Genomic DNA, 20,168 nt, shown 5'->3' on the forward strand with positions numbered 1-20,168 from the left:
ATATATATATATATATATATATATATATATATATATGTATGTATATGTGTATATATATGTGTGTGTATATATATATATATATATATATATGTATATATATATACATTATTATTATTTTTTTTAATACGACTGATGACTGAGCAACAACCATCATTTCTTTGTTTTGTTTAATAATAATGCTTTTCTCAAATGCTTGACAGTTTAATTTGAATCCCATTAAAATAAAATGTGTTTCGCCTGGTCCTTCATGTTTTCTTTAAAGAATTGAACCCATCTTACAAATTCTGCCTGGGTAATCAAACTTACGAGCACAAATGTGTGCTTTCTCATTTACTAAATAAAAGTAGGGCTGTTAATTTCAAAATAAGAGCAAGTACAGTGGGCACGGAAAGTATTCAGACCCCCTTAAACATTTCACTTTGTTATATTGCAGCCATTTGCTAAAATAATTTAAGTAAATTTTTGTCATCAATGTACACACACCATCCCATATTGACAGAAAAAAACAGAATTGTTGAAATTTTTGCAGATTTATTAAAAAAAAGACCCTTTGCTGTGACACTCATATTTAACTCTGGTGCTGTCCATTTCTACTGATCATCCTTGAGATGGTTCTACATCTTCATTGGAGTCCAGCTGTGTTTGATTATACTGATTGGACTTGATTTCGCAAAGCCAGAGACCAGTCTATATAAAACCTTATAGCTCACAGTGCATGTCAGAGCAAATGAGAATCATGAGGTCAAAGGAACTGCCTGAAGAGCTCAGACACAGGAGTGTGACAAGGCACACATCTGGCCAAGGTTACAAAAAGATTTCTGCTGCACTTAATCTTCCAAAGAGCACAGTGGCCTCCATAATCCTTAAATGGAAGCCATTTGGGATGACCAGAACCCTTCCTAGAGCTGGCCGTCCAGCCAAACTGAACAATCGGGGGAGAAGAGCCTTGGTGAGAGAGGTAAAGAAGAACCCAAAGATCACTGTGGCTGAGCTCCAGAGATGCAGTCCAGAGATGGGAGAAAGTTCTAGAAAGTCAACCATCACTGCAGCCCTCCACCAGTCGGGGCTTCATGGCAGAGTGGTCCAACGGAAGCCTCTCCTCAGTGCAAGACGCATGAAAGCCCACATGGAGTTTGCTAAAAAAGCACCTGAAGGACTCCAGGATGGTGAGAAATAAGATTATCTGGTCTGATGAGACCAAGATAGAATTTTTTGGCCTTAATTCTAAGCGGTATGTGTGGAGAAAACCAGGCACTGCTCATCATCTGTCCAATACAGTCCCAACAGTGAAGCATGGTGGTGGTGACAGCATCATGCTGTGGGCGTTTTTTTCAGCTGCAGGGACAGGACGACTGGTTCCAATTAAAGGAAAGATGAATGCGGCCAAGTACAGGGATATCCTGGATGAAAACCTTCTCCAGAGTGGACCCCAGACTGGGCTGAAGGTTCACCTTCCAACAAGACAAGGACTCTAAGCACACAGCTAAAATACCTGGCTTCAGAACAACGCAGTGACTGTTCTTGAATGGCCCAGCCAGATACCTGACTTCAACCCAATCGAGCATCTCTGGAGAGACCTACAAATGGCTGTCCACCAACGTTCACCATCCAACCTGACAGAACTGGAGATGATTTGCGAGGAGTAATGGCAGAGAATCCCCAAATCCACGTGTTTCATCATTCCCAAAAAGACTCATGGCTGTTTTAGCTGAAAAGGGTGCTTCTACGAAATATTGAACAAAGGGTCTGAATACTGATGGCTGTGTGATATTTCAGTTTTTCTTTTTTAATAAATCTGCAAAAATTTCAACAATTCAATTTTTTTCTGTCAATATGGTGTGCTGTGTGTACATTGAGGGAAAACATTTTTTAAAATGATTTTAGCAAATGGCTGCAACATAACAAAGTGAAAAATTTAAGTGGGTCTGAATACTTTTCGTACCCACTGTAAATAAGTATTACATGTTCAAATAAAGTGCTTAACTTTAGAATTATTCTTTGAAAGAATAACAAAATACAGATATTTCATGTTTTGATCATATGGGTAGAAGCAAAAGCATGCATTGTAAAAATGCATTATCAATAGGTAAAAGGGTTTTCCAGAAATTTGAGGTCAACTTTGGGGGTGGGCATTATACATGGGGGCGCATTATACACTAGAAATTACAGTAAATCAAAATAAGAAAATGTACTAGAATTGAGTAAAATAAAACATTTGAAAATCCTGAATAATAACTTCAGTAAAGACCACCAACAAAAAATATACATTTAAATTGCAACATAACCACTGCTTAGCCTAAACATCAGGATATTCGAGCTTGATATGTCTAGCATAAAACGCACCCAATTGGATCCACACAAGTTACAGAATGATGTCATGAAAAAATAACTTAAATATGGGTGTAGTTGAAGCCACATTAAATGAGCAACTTAGAGCAGACTTGACATGCCAAATAGCCAGCTAAATATAAACAAGCACACCCTTCTCAGTACACTTCCTTAAAGACTCTTAACTGATCGATTGATAGACGGACAGAGACAGACTGTAACAATCCTGCCGATTGTGTGGGGGTCCATGAAGGCAACTGTGTGTGTGTGTGTGTGTGTGTGTGTAAGTGTGCACTATGCGCGCGCCTAGTGTACAACGAACCTTAGTATTGTCGTCAATAGAGAAACTCGAAGTAGTGACTGTGTTTCCAGTTTAAGTATGCCAATCCCTCGTCAGAGTCGTCAGTGTCCATTGTGTTTGCGCCGGTGGCTGCTTGGGTACACGTGAGTTGACTGTGCGGAAAACGTGCAACGTCACGTTACGTCATTGCCCCAGACGGCTCCGTTTATAAATAGTTCGCCTTTTTCGATATTTTAGTTAGTCGTTGTGTGCATTTTAGTTATGGATAGTTAAGAATATAGTGTGTTTCGTCTGTTTTATTAGTCATAACTAAAACAAAGGCTGAAAATTCGTCTACACTTATGACATGCACCGTGACTGAATAAAGTCTTGGTTATTGACTTGCCTCATGTTCCCAAGCACTGTAGTTTGTTAATGATGAATATCTGTTGTAGTATATTATTATTGTTATTCAAAAGCATATTAACCTTTCATTCTCATGAACAAAAAAGTAACTATTGTCAGATAAATCAAAGTACCTGTAATCTGACTACTCTAATATAAAAAGTAACCCGCAGAACCTACTTCTGATGTCAGCGGAGCACATTTTTGGAGTAAGAATTTACTTTGTAAAGCGTTACTGGCATCACTGGTCACAAGTAAAAGCTTCTTGAAACTCGCGTGGGCAGTGACCGCAGTTTGCCTTTATACTCCAGCGCAACCCACACGCGCAGTTTTGAAAATGTACTGCAGTTCTCCTCCAAGTTGGGGATGTCGCTACTAGGCTTTACACGATCAGAATTTTTGGGACCGATTACCGATCAGCAAGTTTAAAAAAAAAAAAAAAACGGTCATCGATCCGATCACAAGATGGAGCAATGTGTCCATTTACATGACTTGTTCATTTATTGTATATACTTGTGTACTGTATACTGTATCCATCCATTTTCTGTACAGCTTATCCTCACAAGGGTCGCGGGTGTGCTGGAGCCCGTCCGTTCCAGCTCAAATTATTCTCTAGCATTTTAGACAAAAGTTAAAACACCAATGACCTCTAGGGGGCATTCAAGGATTGCCCACTGACATAAATTTAGGTCAAATCAACATCACATGACAGAAATACAGGGTGCTAACTTACTGTAATTAAATTACTTTAATAAATACTGTTAATGACATGCTTACTCTCACCTTCTCACTGTCCCAGCTATATGGACGGGTGTTGTCCAGAATTTTAGTCCGTTTTGACTTTTTAAAATTTATTTATTTCACCCCCCACACCTCCCTCCATTGCTTGAACCGCGGCATGCTCCTCGTGTACATTCTTCAGGGACTCGATCAAATTTGTTGTGTTGAAGCATTTTGATGACGTACTTCAGTTGTGCACAGACTGCAAATAACTTACGTGTTTGTCTGAGACACCGCAAAATAGTCCCACACCGACGACGTGTTTTTTTTCACCGACAAGATTGAAAAAACTTGGCCGTCAGATAGTTACAGTACTGCGCAACAAGACATGTGACAAGGCTAAAAATAAACTAGCTTTTGGATTCATACGCGACGGCGACGCGGTTGTTAAATGTCTTGTGGCGCTGATCGATGACGTCATTGATCGGATCGGCGACTTATGACATAAAAGCTGATCAGGCGATCAGCATGAAATGCTAATTATCGGCCGATACCGATAACACCAATCAGATCGGCGTAAGGTCTAGTCGCTATGGCTCGCATTGGGTAGGACGCCACAGAGTGGAGTTTCCTCTGCATTTTTTGGCCATTTCCGGTAGCTGTTTTTCCTTTCCTTTCCGTAACAAGGAACAAAGCAACAACAATAGCGACTGTGGAACAGTGTCCGCTAGAACAAATGGACCTAGATGACCAGATTATACGTTTAATTATGCTGCAAAATCGATCAAGAAGGCGGCGGTGTAGGTGGTATGTGGAACCGAGAGGAACGCTAAGTACGTCATCACAGTATGTGACTAAAACGGACCAATCACGAGAGATGATGTCCGTGGCATTCTACGCGCAGCAAAATTTTTTGCCGTGTGCACGTCAAGTGACGCAGAGGGGCCTCCCGGGCCAATGCGTCGGTCACGTGATGCAATGCGGGCGTTGTCGGCCGTGCAAGCGCAGGAATATATTTACTGGCCCATGTGACCGAAACGCTCGCGCTGGAAGGGATACACTGGCTACGGCATACTACACCTGTCAGAGTGTCGATTTACAATCGATTAGGCAAGAAGTGCCTTGTTGTTCACGCCACTCTCTGTCCCAGCAAATGCAGACCCATGAGCCGGAATCGGCTGCCAGTGGACCTCCGCTCCGTGCAGCCCGCATCATGGTTCGTGTCGGCCGCCACCGGGAATCCATATGAGTCAGCTCTCCTCGTGCCGCCTCGTCGAAGAGACGATCTGGCGAAGCATATTCTCACAGTATCACTCATTAGTGGTGTGCAGTTGAGTGTGTATCTCAAGTCGAAAGTCATGGATCAATGAACATCACACAGAGAGAGAATAAAGATTCTGACTCCTGTTACAACATATCTGTCTGCTAATCCATCCCATTAATCCCAAAAAATGCAATAAGAAAATAGGGCCACTCTGTACAAATCCAACAACCAACATCAATCCAAAAATGAATCCCAGCTGACTTCGGGTGAAAGGCCGACTACACTCTGAACTGGTAGCCAGTCAGTCAGTCGCAGGGCACATATAGACACGAACAACCATTCGCACTCACATTCACAACTATGGGCAATGGAATCTTCAGTAAATCTACCATACATGCTTTTGGGATGTGGGAGGAAACCAGAGCATGGGCAGAACATGCAAACTTCACACAGGTGAGGCTGAATTTGAATCCTGGACCTCCGAACTTTGAGGCAGATGTGCTAACTAGTTGGCTACTGTGCCACCACAAATAAAAACATTCATTCAGCTTCCATTCCGCTTATCCACACTCGGGTCGCGGGCGTGCTGGAGCCTATCCCAGCTATCTTCGGGTGAGAGGTGGGGTACACCCTGAACTGGTTGCCAGCCAATCACAGGGCACATATAAACAAACAACCATTCACACTCACGGGGATCAAACCAGGATTTGGTGCTGCTGGTGGTATGGACAGGGGCCAGGTCCTCCTGGAAGATGAAATCTGCATATCCATACAGATCCTCAGCAGAAGGAATCATGAAGTCCTCTAAAACATTCTAATACACTGATGCAGAAAGCAGAGTTTACCAACACCTGCACTGGACATTGCACCCCAAATCATGACTGACTGACTGGATATTTCACATTGGACCTCATGCAGCTTGGGTTCTGTCCTTGATTCCCGAAAAAAAGGCACACTTTCATCGGAAAAGATGGCCTTGGACACCTGGACAACAGTCCAGTCCTTCTTCTCCTTGGCCCAGTTGAGATGCTTCCTACGTTGGCTTAGGCTCAAAAGTGGCTTGACCCCCGGAAACCGACAGTTGTAACCCATCTCCTGGATGCGTCTGAATGTGGTGGTTTTTGAAGCGGACTCCTGCCTCATTCCTCTCTTTGTGGATTTCTGCTAGGTTCTTGAATCTTCTCTGTTGGATAATCCGCTGAAGCCCACAGTCATCTCTTTTGCTGGTGCATCTTCTCCCACGTTTGTCCTTCCACTAGACTTTCCATTGATATGTTTGGACATAGCACTCTGTGAACAGCCAGCCTCCTTAGCTATGAACCTTTGTGGCTTACCAATCCGACGGAGAGTATCAATGATGGTCTTCTGGCCAGTTGTCAAGTTCGCAGTCTTCCCCATATTGAACCCAACTGAGGCAATTGAACCAAACTGAAGCAATTTAATGACACCTGGGGAAACTTGTACAGGTGCTCTGAGTTTAGTTGATGATGAGTGTGTGACACTGTTTAAAACATTTATGGCCTGCAAAATTGGCGCTGATTTCTGCAGTATTAAAAGTTTTTTAATTACTGATTTCGTGGGTTTCATGAGCTGGAAATCCAAATTATGTAAAAATGAACAAATAAATAGTTGAAATTAGGTTTTACACGCTCAGGATTTTTGGGGCCGATCTCCGATAAGCGAGTTAAAAAAACAACGATAACCGATCACCGATCCGATAACAAGATGGAGCAATGTCTATTTAAATCATTCCCTACTAAAGCCGTCCAAAGACGTCATTAAGAATCCATCCTTTCCCTGCCAATGCCGTCTAAAGATGTCAATGGCGTTTTTTCAAAGGGGATGGGTGGGGGAGGGTCTTCTGCAGTTTGTGTGATTGTCAAGCCACTGGATAAATGCAATGAGGAATGGCACCCTGTAGAGGGCAACAACGCCTTGAGGTGAATGTCCCTCCCTCAGAGAAAGAAGAACAAGGAGGTTGGGACGAGGAGACAATGAGAAGAAATAATGTATAGTGCAAACATAATGGCGGGAAAGAGAGAAGACAAAATAAAAAAAATCTAAAAAAACAGCTTTCAGTACTAGAAATTTATTGGGCCAAGGGAAGAAAAATATTTCTCCGACCGACCGGAATGACGCATTAGATCATGCAGAGGAATAAAGGATCACGCTCCAAGCCGATCGCTTTGTTGCAAAGCTATTGCCCAAAATGACGGCCCATACATATGGCGAGATGCTCTCGGCCACTTGCTAGCTGATTGTCTGCCGACCAGGATTTGAATAAATGGGATCCGGAATCGTCAGTTGAGTGAACTCCCTCTGGAGAGCCTCGAAGCAGCCGAGCTTCATCCTGAGCTTCCTCCGACGAAGACCAAGGAAGACTAAGGTAACTTGTTTGCAGCTAGCGTTAGCTACATTTAGCGAGCAAACGCTCTCCTTCAATCCTGGTTACATAAAAAACTAGACTTTACACCGATCTGATCCGCCTTGATCGGTATCGGCCGATGATTAGTATTTTATGCTGATCGGCTTTGTCATAATTCGCTGATCCGATCAATGACGTCATTGATCGGCTCCGTAAAAGACATTTACTCCGCGTCGCCATCGTGTACAGTATATTTGAATCCAAAAGCTACTTTATTTTTTGCCTTGTCGTGTCTTTCGACGTAGTACTGTAAATATCTGACCGGCAATAAAGTTATTAAAAATTTTTTTTTTAAAACGCCGGCGGTGCGGGACACAACAGACTACAAGACAAATTTGGTCTTTCACGATTGCACTATGCCAGACTACTGCAATAAAATGTTATATTCCAATACGACCGCATTCTGTGTTTTACGAACACTGGGCTTCATCTTGTCAACTGAAACGCGACCAGATACGCTCGTTGCCACGACAACAACAATCAATCGGGTCATCTGTATTATATAAGAACTAAATGGGGGGGAAAACGTATGTTGGCGGTCACCGGTGCTCGGGAGAGGACTTTAATTATCGGATTGCTTGAGGTATGTTCACATACTTTTAATACGATACGGCTCGCAAGCAGGCAACAAAACGTTAGTGCTAGCACTAGCTTGCTAGGCTACATAACGGTTGTGCATAAACATGCCTGCGTTCTGTCAAATCATGCTCTAAAGTTCCGGTGTGTGTGAAGTAATTACAATAAATAATTTAATTACAGTAAGTTAGCACCCATTATTTATGTCATGTTGTAATGTTGGTTTGACGTGACTGATTAGAATACATGACCTGACAAGAGCAGTGATTTTCAACCGTCATGGAGCCAAGGCACATATTTTACAATTTAAAGATCTCACGGCACACCAACAAACAAAAATGTTACAAATAGTGGATACATTAATTACTGTATGTACTTCCTTCTAATAGAAGACCATTCATTTGTTCTGTCTGTCACTATGCCTCACTGGCATAAATAGATGAACAAAGATATATTTGTTGTAAATATAATTTTTTATTTAATTGCTATTAAGTAAATGAACAAGTCATTTAAATAGACACATTGCTCCATCTTGTAATCGTTTTCTATTAAACTCGCTGATCGGTGATCGGCCCCAAAACTCCTGATCGTGTAAAGCCTAATAAAAACCTAATTTAGTCCCACTAGTTCACATTACAATGTAACATCTGTTATCAGTACTGATTTTAATTTTCCATTTACAGCTCATCCATCTTGCAGGAATCCAAGACTCTCGAGTCGAACGTCTTTTAGGATTGCGACGAAGAAAAGTGTATTTTTTTAACCCTTGCAAAACACATCATCAATAAAAAGTATTCTCTAGTAATTGTATTTTTTAAAACTTACAGGTTATGCATCCAGCAGACGTTCGACTCCGATTCCAGTACGCAGACAAAAAAGGTAATTGAAAGTTTTTTTTTTCTCCACGTCCCACAACAGCAATTTCAACAATGTATTTTTATAGTAATAGTTATATTTCTAAACTGCACAGGTTGTGCTTCAAACAGAAGTAGGGACTGGTTTCAAGGAGAATCATCACAACACAATATCCCATTCACTGCCACAGAAGAATAAAATCCAGATGTGGATAAAACTTTGCTAGATTTTATGTGCAAGGTAATAAAAACCTGGATTATTGAGCAAACGTTAGAGGAGGAGAATTTGGAGGAAGAAAGTGCAAGTGTGGGAGCCCCATTTGTTAATGCATTTTTGTCTAAAGTAAATATTTATACTTGTAAATAAATTATTTTTCTGTCAAATGTACTTTCTCAGTGTTTTTTTATGTTCAGATGTTTGAGATTTTCACTAAAGAAAAAAAATATTGGTGTCAAAGTCATTGTTCTGCTTGATGTGTCTGCTTTCACAAAAAGGCTGTTTTCTCATTTTTTTCCCTCCAGAAACAGATTTGGCTCAAAGTAGCCTATATTTGACTGCTGATTACAAAAGAACGTTACAAGCTCGAGATAAACTTTTTTTCTGATGGAAAAAGAGTCTGATCTTTCTTTTGGTGGTTTTGGTGTTTACATCGTCATAGTACACAATATTCTGCTCGAAAATGACTGGCAGTCTGGAGGTCTCCCTGCTCAGGAAACGGCTGGCAGTGAATGAGTTAAATGAATTGTTCATTTACTGTATATACTTGTGTACTTAATTGCTCCCAAAATTATATTTACAATAAATGTATCTTTGTTAATATAAACATTAAACATTGTAATGTGAACTAGTGGGACTAAATTAGGTTTTTATTAGGCTTTACACGATCAGGATTTTTGGGGCCAGTCACCGATCAGCTAGTTTGTTTATTTATTTTAATTTTTAATTTTTTGTTTTGTTCGGCTGGAAAATCTGTATCCCTTTTATGCTGAAACAGTTTTACTGTGTCACAGTGGAGTTTTTAAACTTCCGCTGTGGCATAATAATTGAGGTTTATTGAGAATCAGACTTGATCAGTCGAGCAGAACAAAGTTTCTAGAAGGGAGAAAGAAACAAAGACAAAAGACAAAGCACTAATTGTAAACAGGATGAGTGAAGTAAATCATTACATTATCTACAACAATGAAACGTTAAATATGAGTGTTGCATGGTGCTGTAGTTCTACACCCTGTGAGGGAAGGGTAGGACAAGATAGAACAGGACAAGGACAGGAGAAGAAGCAGGACCATAATTATCCTATATCCATAATTGCTGCTGAAATAATGCAAATGTCCCCATTGTGGGGCTAATAAAGGTTATCTTATCTTATATTGCAAATATTTATTAATAATAATAATTACATACTTTTAACTTGCCAACGTTCTGAAGTGACTTGCAGTGTCGTACTAATTAATTTCCGGTTCAGACGCGGTGTCCTTTGTGGACGTTTATTATTTTTAGGCTTTACACGATCAGGATTTTTGGGGCCGATCAGTGAGTTTAAAAAACCGATAACCGAACACAAGATGGAGCAACGTGTCTATTTAAATGACATGTTAATTTACTTAATTGCTCAAAAAAATATATTTACAATAATTATATCTTTGTTAATCTATTTATGCCTGTGAGGCATCGTGACAGACAGAACAAATGAATGGTCTTCGATGAGATGGCAGGAAGTACATACAGTAATTAATGTATCCACTTTTTGTGACAGTTTTGTTTGTTGGTGTCCCGTGTGATTTTTCAATTGTAGGATATTTGCCTTGGCTCCATAAAGGTTGGAAATCACTGCTCTTGTCAGATCATGCATTCTAATCAGTCAGGTGAAACCAACATTACAACATGACGGAAATAATGGGTGCTAACGTACTGTAATTAAATTACTTCACACGCACCAAAACTTTAGAGCATGATTCGACAGAACGCCTGCATGTTTCCTTACAACCGTTAGTGCTAGCCATAGCTTGCTAGGCTACATAAAATTTTGTTGCCTGCTTGCGAGCGGTATCGTATTAAAAGTATGTGAACATACCTCAAGCAAGCCTTAAACGAACGTCCTCTCCCGAGCACCGGTGACCACAAACACACGTTTTCCCCCCATTTTGTTCTTATAAACACACGGCGCAAACCATTATTGTTGTCGTCGCCATGGTAACAAGTGTATCCGGTTGCATTTGAATTGACAAGATGAAGCCCAGTGATCATAAAAAAACGGGATGCCGTGGTATAGGAATACAAGATTTTATTGCAGTAGTAATTGTGAAAGACCAAATTTGTCTTGTACTCTGATCCACGCATTACGTGTTGTCTGTCTCAAGACGTGTCGTCTGCCCCACACCACCATGTTTTCTTTTTTTTTAAATCACTTTATTGGTGGTCAGATATTTACAGTACTATGTCAAAAGATACGCGACAAGACTAAAAATTACAAAAATTGGATTCAAATATAATGTAGGCGGCACGGTGGACGACTGGTTAGAGCGTCAGCCTCACAGTTCTGAGGTCGGGGTTCAATCTCCAGTCCCGCCTGTGTGGAGTTTGAATGTTCTCCCCGTGCCTGTGTGGGTTTTCTCTGGCCACTCCGGTTTCCTCCCACATCCCAAAAAAACATGCATGGTAGGTTGATTGACAACTCTAAATTGCCCGTAGGTGTGAATGTGAGTACGACTGGTTGTTTGTTTATATGTCCCCTGCGATTGGCTGGCGACCAGTTCAGGGTGTACCCCGCCTCCTGCCCGATGATACCTGGGATGGGCTCCAGCACGCCTGCGACCCTAGTGAGGAGAAGCGGCTCTAAAAATGGATGGATGGATGGATATAATGTACACTACAGCGACGTGGAGTAAATGTTTTTTGCGGAGCCGATCAATGACATCATTAATCGGATCGGCGAATTATAACATTAAAGTCGATCAGCAATAAATGCTAATTATCGGTCGATACTGATCAGGCCGATCAGTAAAATCGTCGGCGGTGTGGGACAGACAACACGTCTGAGACAGGCAACACATAATGCCTGGATCAGACTACAAGACAAATTCACTCTTTCACGATTGCAGACTACTGCAATAAAATCTTCTATTCCGATACCACCCATCCCGTTTTTTTTTACGGTCATTGGGCTTTATCTTGTCAACTCAAATGCGAACGGATACACTCGTTACCGTGGCGACGACAACAAGAGTGGCGCGAGCCGACTGTATTATAAGGCCAAAATGGGAAAAACACGTGTGGGTGGTCACCGGTGCTCAGGACAGGAGAGGACGTTAATTTTAGGCTCGCTTGAGGTATGTTCACGTACTTTTAATACGATACAGCTCACAAGCAGGCAATAAAATGTCATGTAGCCTAGAAAGCTAGTGGTATCACAAACGGTTGGACGTAAACATGCCGACATTCTGTCGAATCATGCTCTAAAGTTTTGGTGTGGGTGAAGTAATTTAATTAAAAATAAAGTAATTTAATTACAGTAAGTTAGTACCCATTATTTCTGTCATGTTATGTTGGTTTGACCTGAGTGATTAGAATACACGATCTGACTTGAGCAGTGATTTCCAACCTTTATGGAGCCAAGGCACATATTTTACAATTGAAAAATCTCACGGAACACCAACAAGCAAAAATGTCACAAAAAGTGGATACATTAATTATTGTATTTACCTCATGCCATCTAATAGAAGACCATTTATCATTTGTTCTGTCTGTCACTATGCCTCACTGGCATATAAATAGCTGAACAAAGATACATTATTTATTTTAAATATACTTTTTTGAGCAATTAAGTACACAAGTATATACAATAAATGAGTAGGTTATTTAAATAGACACACATCGTTATCGTTTTTTTAAACTCTGTGATCGGCCCCAAAAATCCTGATCGTGTAAAGGCTAAAAAGAATAAACCTCCACAAAGGACACCGCGTCTGAACCAGAAATGAATTAGTATGACACTGCAAGTCACTGCAGAACGTTGGCAAGTTAAAAGAATATAATTATTATTGAAATATTTGCAATACAAGATAAGATAACCTTTAATAGTCCCCACAATGGGGACATTTTTATTATTTCAGCAGCAATTATGGATATAGGAAATATGTTATATAAATAGCATGTAAGAGAAGACGTACAAGTACACTGCACAAAATAGAAACCAAAACTATTGTCCATACATAAACTATCCAATTCATTCTATCAGCATTGTTATTAGTTTGTTTGCAAAATAGAGTGCTGACTTTAATTTTGATGTTTGAGATCTGATTAATCTCTTTTAATAGACTTGCTTTTTTGGTCATTACCAAGGTTGAAAACAGAATTGGCAAAATGCGAATTAATTCATAGACAAATATTTTTTATGATGGAACATCAAAATCTCATATACTGTTACTTTGATTGAGGCTGCAACTGCGTCCGCCATTACAAGGTTGATGTAATAAAAACATTAATATGACTATTGAAGCCATCATTTCTTAACAATTATGATTAAGTGTCACAAGGTAATATTCTTGACAAAGTTTTGAAAATATGGAAATTCAGACAAATAGTTCCAAAAGTGAATTTTTATAGGTTGGAAGCTCTGCTAAAGTCAATCGAGAAGGACTTGGCCAGCAAGAAAAAGAGAGGTTTTTCGGTTGTCCTATGTTCACCTGTTGGCTCCACCTGTACCGTGAGCCTTCCTGTAATACCCTGAGTCTTCCTGCAATACCGTGAGCTTTCCCACAATATTGCAATAATTATTGTACCGTGAGATTAATACCGTGAACAAAACGAACCATGGGGTATAGATATCGTTACATCCCTAGTGGCTACACAAGTTTTATCTTCTGCCATCTAACAGAAAAGCATTTAATTAGTCTGCCTTTCACAAGATTACACTGGCATAGATACAACCCCAATTCCAATGAAGTTGGGATGTTGTGTTAAACATATATAAAAACAGAATACAATGATTTACATAACATTTTCAACCTATATTTAATTGAATACACCACAAAGATGTTCAAACTGATAAACTTTATTGTTGTGAGCAAATAATCATTAACTTAGAATTTTATGGCGGCAACATGTTCCAAAAAAACTGGGACAGGGTCATGTTTACCACTGTGTTACATCACCTTTTCTTTTAACAACATTCAATAAACGTTTGGAAACTGAGGACACTAATTGTTGAAGCTTTGTAGGTGGAATTCTTTCCCATTCTAGCTTGATGTACAGCTTCAGCTGTTCAACAGTCCGGGGTCTCTGTTGTCGTATTTTACGCTTCATAATGCGCCACACATTTTCAATGGGAGACAGGTCTGGACTGCAGGCAGGCCAGTCTAGTACCCGCACTCTTCTACAACAAAGCCACGCTGTTGTAACATGTGCAGAATGTGGTTTGGCATTGTCTTGTTGAAATAAGCAGGGGCATCCATGAAAAAGAGTTTGCTTGGATTGCAGCACGTTTCTCCAAAACCTGTATGTACCTTTCAGCATTAATGGTGCCTTCACAGATGTGTAAGTTACCCATGCCATTGGCACTAACACAGCCCCATACCATCACAGATGCTGGTTTTTGAACTTTGCCCTGAGGACACGCCGTCCACAATTTCCCAAAACAATTTGAAAGGTGGACTCGTCGGACCACAGAACAATTTTCCACTTTGCATCAGTCCATCTTAGATGAGCTCGGGCCCAGAGAAGCCGCCGTCTTGTTGATAAATGGCTTTTGCTTTGCATAGTAGTGTTTCAAGTTGCACTTACGGATAGCGCCGAACTGTACTTACTGACATTGGTTTTCTGGAGTGTTCCTGAGCCCATGTGGTGATATCCTTTACACATTGTCATTTTCTGATGCAGTGCCGCCTGAGGGATCGAAGGTCACGGGCATTCAATGTTGGTTTCGGCCTTGCCGCTTACATACAGTAATTTCTCCAGGTTTTCTGAACCTTTTGATAATATTGTGAACCGTAGATGATGAAATCCCTAAATTCCTTGCAATTATATGTTGAGGAACATTGTCCTTAAACTGTTCGACTATTTTCTCACGCACCTGTTTTCAAAGAGGTGAACCTCACCCCAGCTTTGCTTGTTAATGACTGAGCAATTAAGGGAAGCTCCTTTTATACTCAATCATGGCACCCACCTGTTCCCAATTAGCCTCTTCACCTGTGGGATGTTCAAAACAGGTGTTTGATGAGCATTCCTCAACTTTCTTTTTTGCTACCTGTCCCAGCTTTTTTGGAACGTGTTGCAGCCATAAAATTCTAAGTAAATTATTATTTGCTAAAAACAATAGTTTATCAGTTTGAACATTAAATATCTTGTCTTTGTAGTGTATTCAATTAAATATAGGTTGAACAGGATTTGCAAATCATTGTATTCTGTATTTATTTATGTTTAATACAACGTCCCAACTTCATTGGAATTGGAGTTGTAGATGGATGAACAAAGATATTTTTAATGAATTAATAATTTCCTGCAGCACCCCTGATGATCTTTCACAGCATACTATAGTGCCACAGCACCCTGGTTGGGAATCACTAATCTACTTTAGGCTACTTTTAAGAGCCGTCCTTGAAACCAAAGCATCACTCGGTAGAACGCAAACATTAACCAAGGCCAAACAATTCTATTTTGGATCAGCACCTTTATAGATAACCACATCCTGTCTATGCTTGCATTTTCCCATTAAGAGTCATGGATTATTCACTGAGAAATTGAGGAAAAAGGCATTTTTATTCATTCATATCTCATTAAAAAAAGAGGGGGAGGAATGCTATCTGGATCTGCACAAAAATGGAACAGGTTCTTTTCATTCAACAATTTATTTTAACGTGGCTTGTTGCCAATGCCCTTTCATAGTCTCACCTAAGGTAACTATTACATCATTATGTTGCCTCATTTTATTAATGTATGACTTTGTGTGCTTCGCTGTCATTAATCATACAGAAGTTCAGGGTCAGAGAAGGCGGAGTCATGAGTGCACAACAGTCACCCAATCCAGGCACGGAGCTGGTGAGCGGTGGGAGCAACGGTCCCCCTTCCACTTCTGCAGTAGTCAGCCAGGATGCCGTTGTCAGCCAGGACGCCAGCTCGTCTCCTGTCATGATCAAGAAGGAACCAGGCACCACGGAGACGAGCAATGGCACATTTGGTGACAATCCGGCGGAGATCTGCGTCGTCATCGGAGGAAACGACGGCAAAGCGAGCGGAGGCGGATCTCGCAGAGGCCAGACCGAGGGTATGTTCGCCCTTGGTACTCCTCCTCCAACCAAGAGCACAGACTCATGCATAGGTGTGTGACCACATGGATACATATTGTACACACATTAAAAATACCAATCAGTTAAGTATATACTTGTGTACTTAATTGCTCAAGGTTTTCCAAACTTAGGGGCAGGACCTGAAATGGGTTACAGGTTAATTTTTATTGGGTCCCTGACATGTCTGTTCTTTAATGTACAGTAGACTGTTGTTATTGTATCAAGTGGTATATTTTCATCTGTGAAGCTTTTAGCTTCAATGAAAAGGTGACTGGTCTATTTAGTTGAAAGTACAAGTGAAGGCAATATAGCCTTCATTTTTTCCATACATTTTATCGAATCGTTTAAAAACTTAGTGACTATATAGCAGTAAAATGACAAGATCTCCCACCCCCCAAATCAGATGATGGGTTCTGGAGAAATGTAGTTTTTTTGTGCCGGGGAAAAAAAAGCCTTTTTGGGGAATGTATTTGTGTGCTATCGCCTGCTCAAAAATGCCTTCTCATTAGAGTAAAACAGTCTCACTTGATTATTTCTCAACATATCTCCTCAACCCTTGCATTTTGTCTGCTACTTGAGGAACTCACTTGATTAGTTTTTGGTGTGGCACAAACCATGTCGAATCATACATCAAATAAAAGGGTGTGATGAAGGCTTACTACTGTAGATCTGTAATTGTTTTTGCACCATGCACTCGTACGATGACGCAATGACCGTGATACACTTATTTGCTTCGAAAAGGTCACCAATAACCACTGCTCATTAAATTGTGTATTTTAGAGCTAAAACTAGCGCCTAGTATAGAGTCAGTCGCAGGTTGCTTTTTCGTTGTTGTTGCGGCCTAAAACGGCTGCTTTCCTAGCAGCATTTTGCAAAAATTGTGATAAATGTAGTAGTAGTAACGAATCGTATCAAAACCGAAAATCCCGATACTTTTTAAGACACAAAGTTGTGTGGCCTCTGAAGTGGCAGAACTGGGTCTCACTTCTTTAAACTGCCAGAATTTGTGCTTCCAATCCAGATCCAAACATAGGAGCTCACAGTGGTACCAAACTTAATATAATAATAATAATTATTATTATTTCAATGTAATTTTTAAAAACATAAGCTTAGATTGAAATTATTTCTTCAGACTAGTCATGCTGTAAATGCGTCAAAAAAAACTTCCAAGTCACGGACAACACGTCTAGGGCTGTCACTATCAAATCTTTTCAGAATCGATTCTCCGATTGATCATTGGTCAAATAATCACCCCCTACCCCCAGTATCATTTATTTATTTTTTTACTACTTACATGCATTTTATTCTCATTTATGTGGGATGGACTTCGATCCTTAAACTGCATATGTTGGTACTGAGTGTATGATATAAATATGGTGTACAGAATTTGACACAGCTAAACACTAAACGGTAGCATTAGCGCACTAGTGATTACCATTAGAGGTAAAAAAAACGCTAACTTCCATTCAGCTCAATCATATATGATGTTATACTGTATGGACATTACACATCTACACATCATCTTAAAAGAATCACGTACAGACGCTCCGCTGTCATTTTGGGCAAAGTTCATCAGTGGCTCAACACTGTGTCCGTCTGCAATAAATGTCTGTGTGAAACATTGGTTCCGCCGGCGCAAACATGGTTCGGGCGGATCTTTTCTTTTATTGGTCCGGCAGAGCTTCAGAGCAGAAATTTTGCATCGACCTATTGTTTATGTTGACTTATTATTAGACTTATATGTTGAGTTATTCGATTTTCTTTATTCTTTTTTGCAACGCTAAACGCATCCAACATGTTAATGCACTTTCAAAGACACCATCCCGAAAATAATTTAACTCATTCCCTGCCAATGCCATCCAGAGACGTCATTCAGAATCCATCTATTCCCTGCCAATGCCGTCTAAAGACATCAATGGCGTTTTTTAACGGGAAATAATTTAACTAATTCCCTGCCAATGCCACCCAGAGACGTCATTCAGAATCCCTCTATTCCCTGCCAATGCCGTCTAAAGACATCAATGGCGTTTTTTAACGGGAATGGGTAGTGGAGGGTCTTGTGCAGTTTGTGTGATTGTCAAGCCTCTGAATAACTGCAATGAGGAATGGCACCTTGTAGAGGGCAACAATGCCTTTGTTGCAAAGCTATCCCCCAAAATGCCGGGCCATACATATGGTGAGATGCTCTCGGCCGCTTGCTAGCTGATCGTCATATAATATTGTCATAAATAAATTCTAAAACACATCAAAATTTCATGTGTGTGTAATATTCATTATTAATGTCTTAATATATATTCTTATGAATTTCAGTGTTCGCGCTGCCCGTTTGCCACCTCGCCAATGGCTAATTGAAACAGGATGTAGTGAAGCGGATATTGCCCACATTCGTCACACTAGTGAATCAAAATTGCCTCTGTCAAAACTCAAAAGTCCCCTGCCTTGTGTGAACGGTGTTAATGGTTTAGTTTGCCCCCCCCTCTTTGTAAAATGCTTCAATCTGCCGTCCAGTCGCTGCTTGCTAAGCAGTCGGGCTCACGGGCTTTCCCAGCTGCGGGGAGCGGCGCATCAGGGAAGACAAGACCCCATGCCGCTTGGGGCCCAATTGAAGCATGCATATTTGCCCCCGTTATGTAATTTAGACCACTTGGTCCTGCTTTTGATATCTGTTACAATAATCTGACAGATAAAGTTAGCCTACAAATATTTACCACTAGAAATTTAAAATATCTTCAACTAAAACGTTTGAATTTGAGAAAATTCTATAGGCTATAAATTCCTTAAGATCCTTTTTGAGGATTATCAAATAAGTGAATCAATTTAACACTTTTACTGTAATTAAGAACATTAATCAACATTTAATATTGTCATATACATTTCAACTGCTTTTATGCACATCTTGGTGATGAAGTGTCACTCTCCACTATACAGTGGGTACGGAAAGTATTCAGACTCCCTTAAATGTTTCATTCTTTTTTTATATTGCGGCCATTTGGTAAAATCATTTAAGTTCATTTTTTCAACATTAATGTATACACAGCACCCATATTGACAGGAAAAAAAACGGAATTGTTGAAATTTTTGCAATTGGTTAAAAATGAAAAACTGAAATATCACACAGCCGTAAGTATTCAGACCCTTTGCTCAGTATTTAGTAGAATCACCCTTTTGAGCTAATATAGCCATGAGTATTTTTGGGAATGATGCAACAAGTTCTTCACACCTAGATTTGGGGATCCTCTGCCATTCCGCCTTGCAGATCCTCTCCAGTTCTGCCAGGTTGGATGGTGAGCGTTGGTGGGCGGCCATTTCCAGGTCTTTCCAGAGATGCCCAATTGGGTTGAAGTCAGGACTCTGTCTGGGCCATTCAAAAATAGTCATGGAGTTTTTTTGAAGCCACTCCTTCGGTATTTCTTCTGTGTGCTTAGGGTCATTGTCTTTTTTGAAGGTGAACCTTTGGCCCAGTCTGAGGATCTGAGCACTCTGGAGAAAGTTTTCATCCAGGATATCCCTGTACTTGGCCGCATTAATCTTTTCTTCAATTGCAAACAGTATCCCTGTCCCTGCAGCTTAAAAACACCCCCTCAGCATGATGCTGCCACCACCATGCTTCACTGTTGGGACTGTATTGGGCAGGTGATGAGCAGTGTCTGGTTTTCTCCACACATGCCACTTAGAATTAAGGCCAACAATTTATATCTTGATCTCATTAGACCAGAGAATCTTATTTCTCACCATCTTGGAGTCCTTCAGGTGTTTTTTAGCAAACTCCATGCGGGCTTTCATGTGTCTTGCACTGAGAAGAGGCTTCCGTCGAGCTACTCTGCCATAAAGCCCCGACTGGTGGAGGGCTGCAGTGATTGTTGACTTTCTAGAACTTTCGCCCATCTCCCGACTGCATCTCTGGAGCTCAGCCACAGTGATCTTTGGTTTCTTCTTTACCTCTCTCACCAAGCCTCTTCTCCCCCAATTGCTCAGTTTGGCCGGACGGCCAGCTCTAGGAAGGGTTCTGATCGTCCCAAACGTCTTCCATTTCAG

The 20,168-nt window shown here is 40.5% G+C and overlaps 1 protein-coding gene across 4 annotated transcripts in view; it reads left to right on the forward strand.

Annotated features, from left to right (window-relative positions):
• The window catches only part of znf618 (zinc finger protein 618), an 81,873-nt gene that overhangs the window by 15,635 nt on the left and 46,070 nt on the right, over positions 1–20,168 (forward strand). For 3 of the 4 annotated variants that reach the window (XM_061698065.1, XM_061698068.1, XM_061698067.1), the window contains exon 2: positions 15,820–16,165. In XM_061698065.1, coding sequence (XP_061554049.1) covers positions 15,847–16,165 — 319 coding nt within the window. In that variant the 5' untranslated portion in view covers positions 15,820–15,846. The remainder of the gene's footprint in view (positions 1–15,819; positions 16,166–20,168) is intronic. The other variant, XM_061698066.1, reaches the window with a different exon arrangement.

This window comes from Phycodurus eques, chromosome 15, assembly GCF_024500275.1.
Source record: "Phycodurus eques isolate BA_2022a chromosome 15, UOR_Pequ_1.1, whole genome shotgun sequence".
NCBI classification, from domain to species: domain Eukaryota; kingdom Metazoa; phylum Chordata; class Actinopteri; order Syngnathiformes; family Syngnathidae; genus Phycodurus; species Phycodurus eques.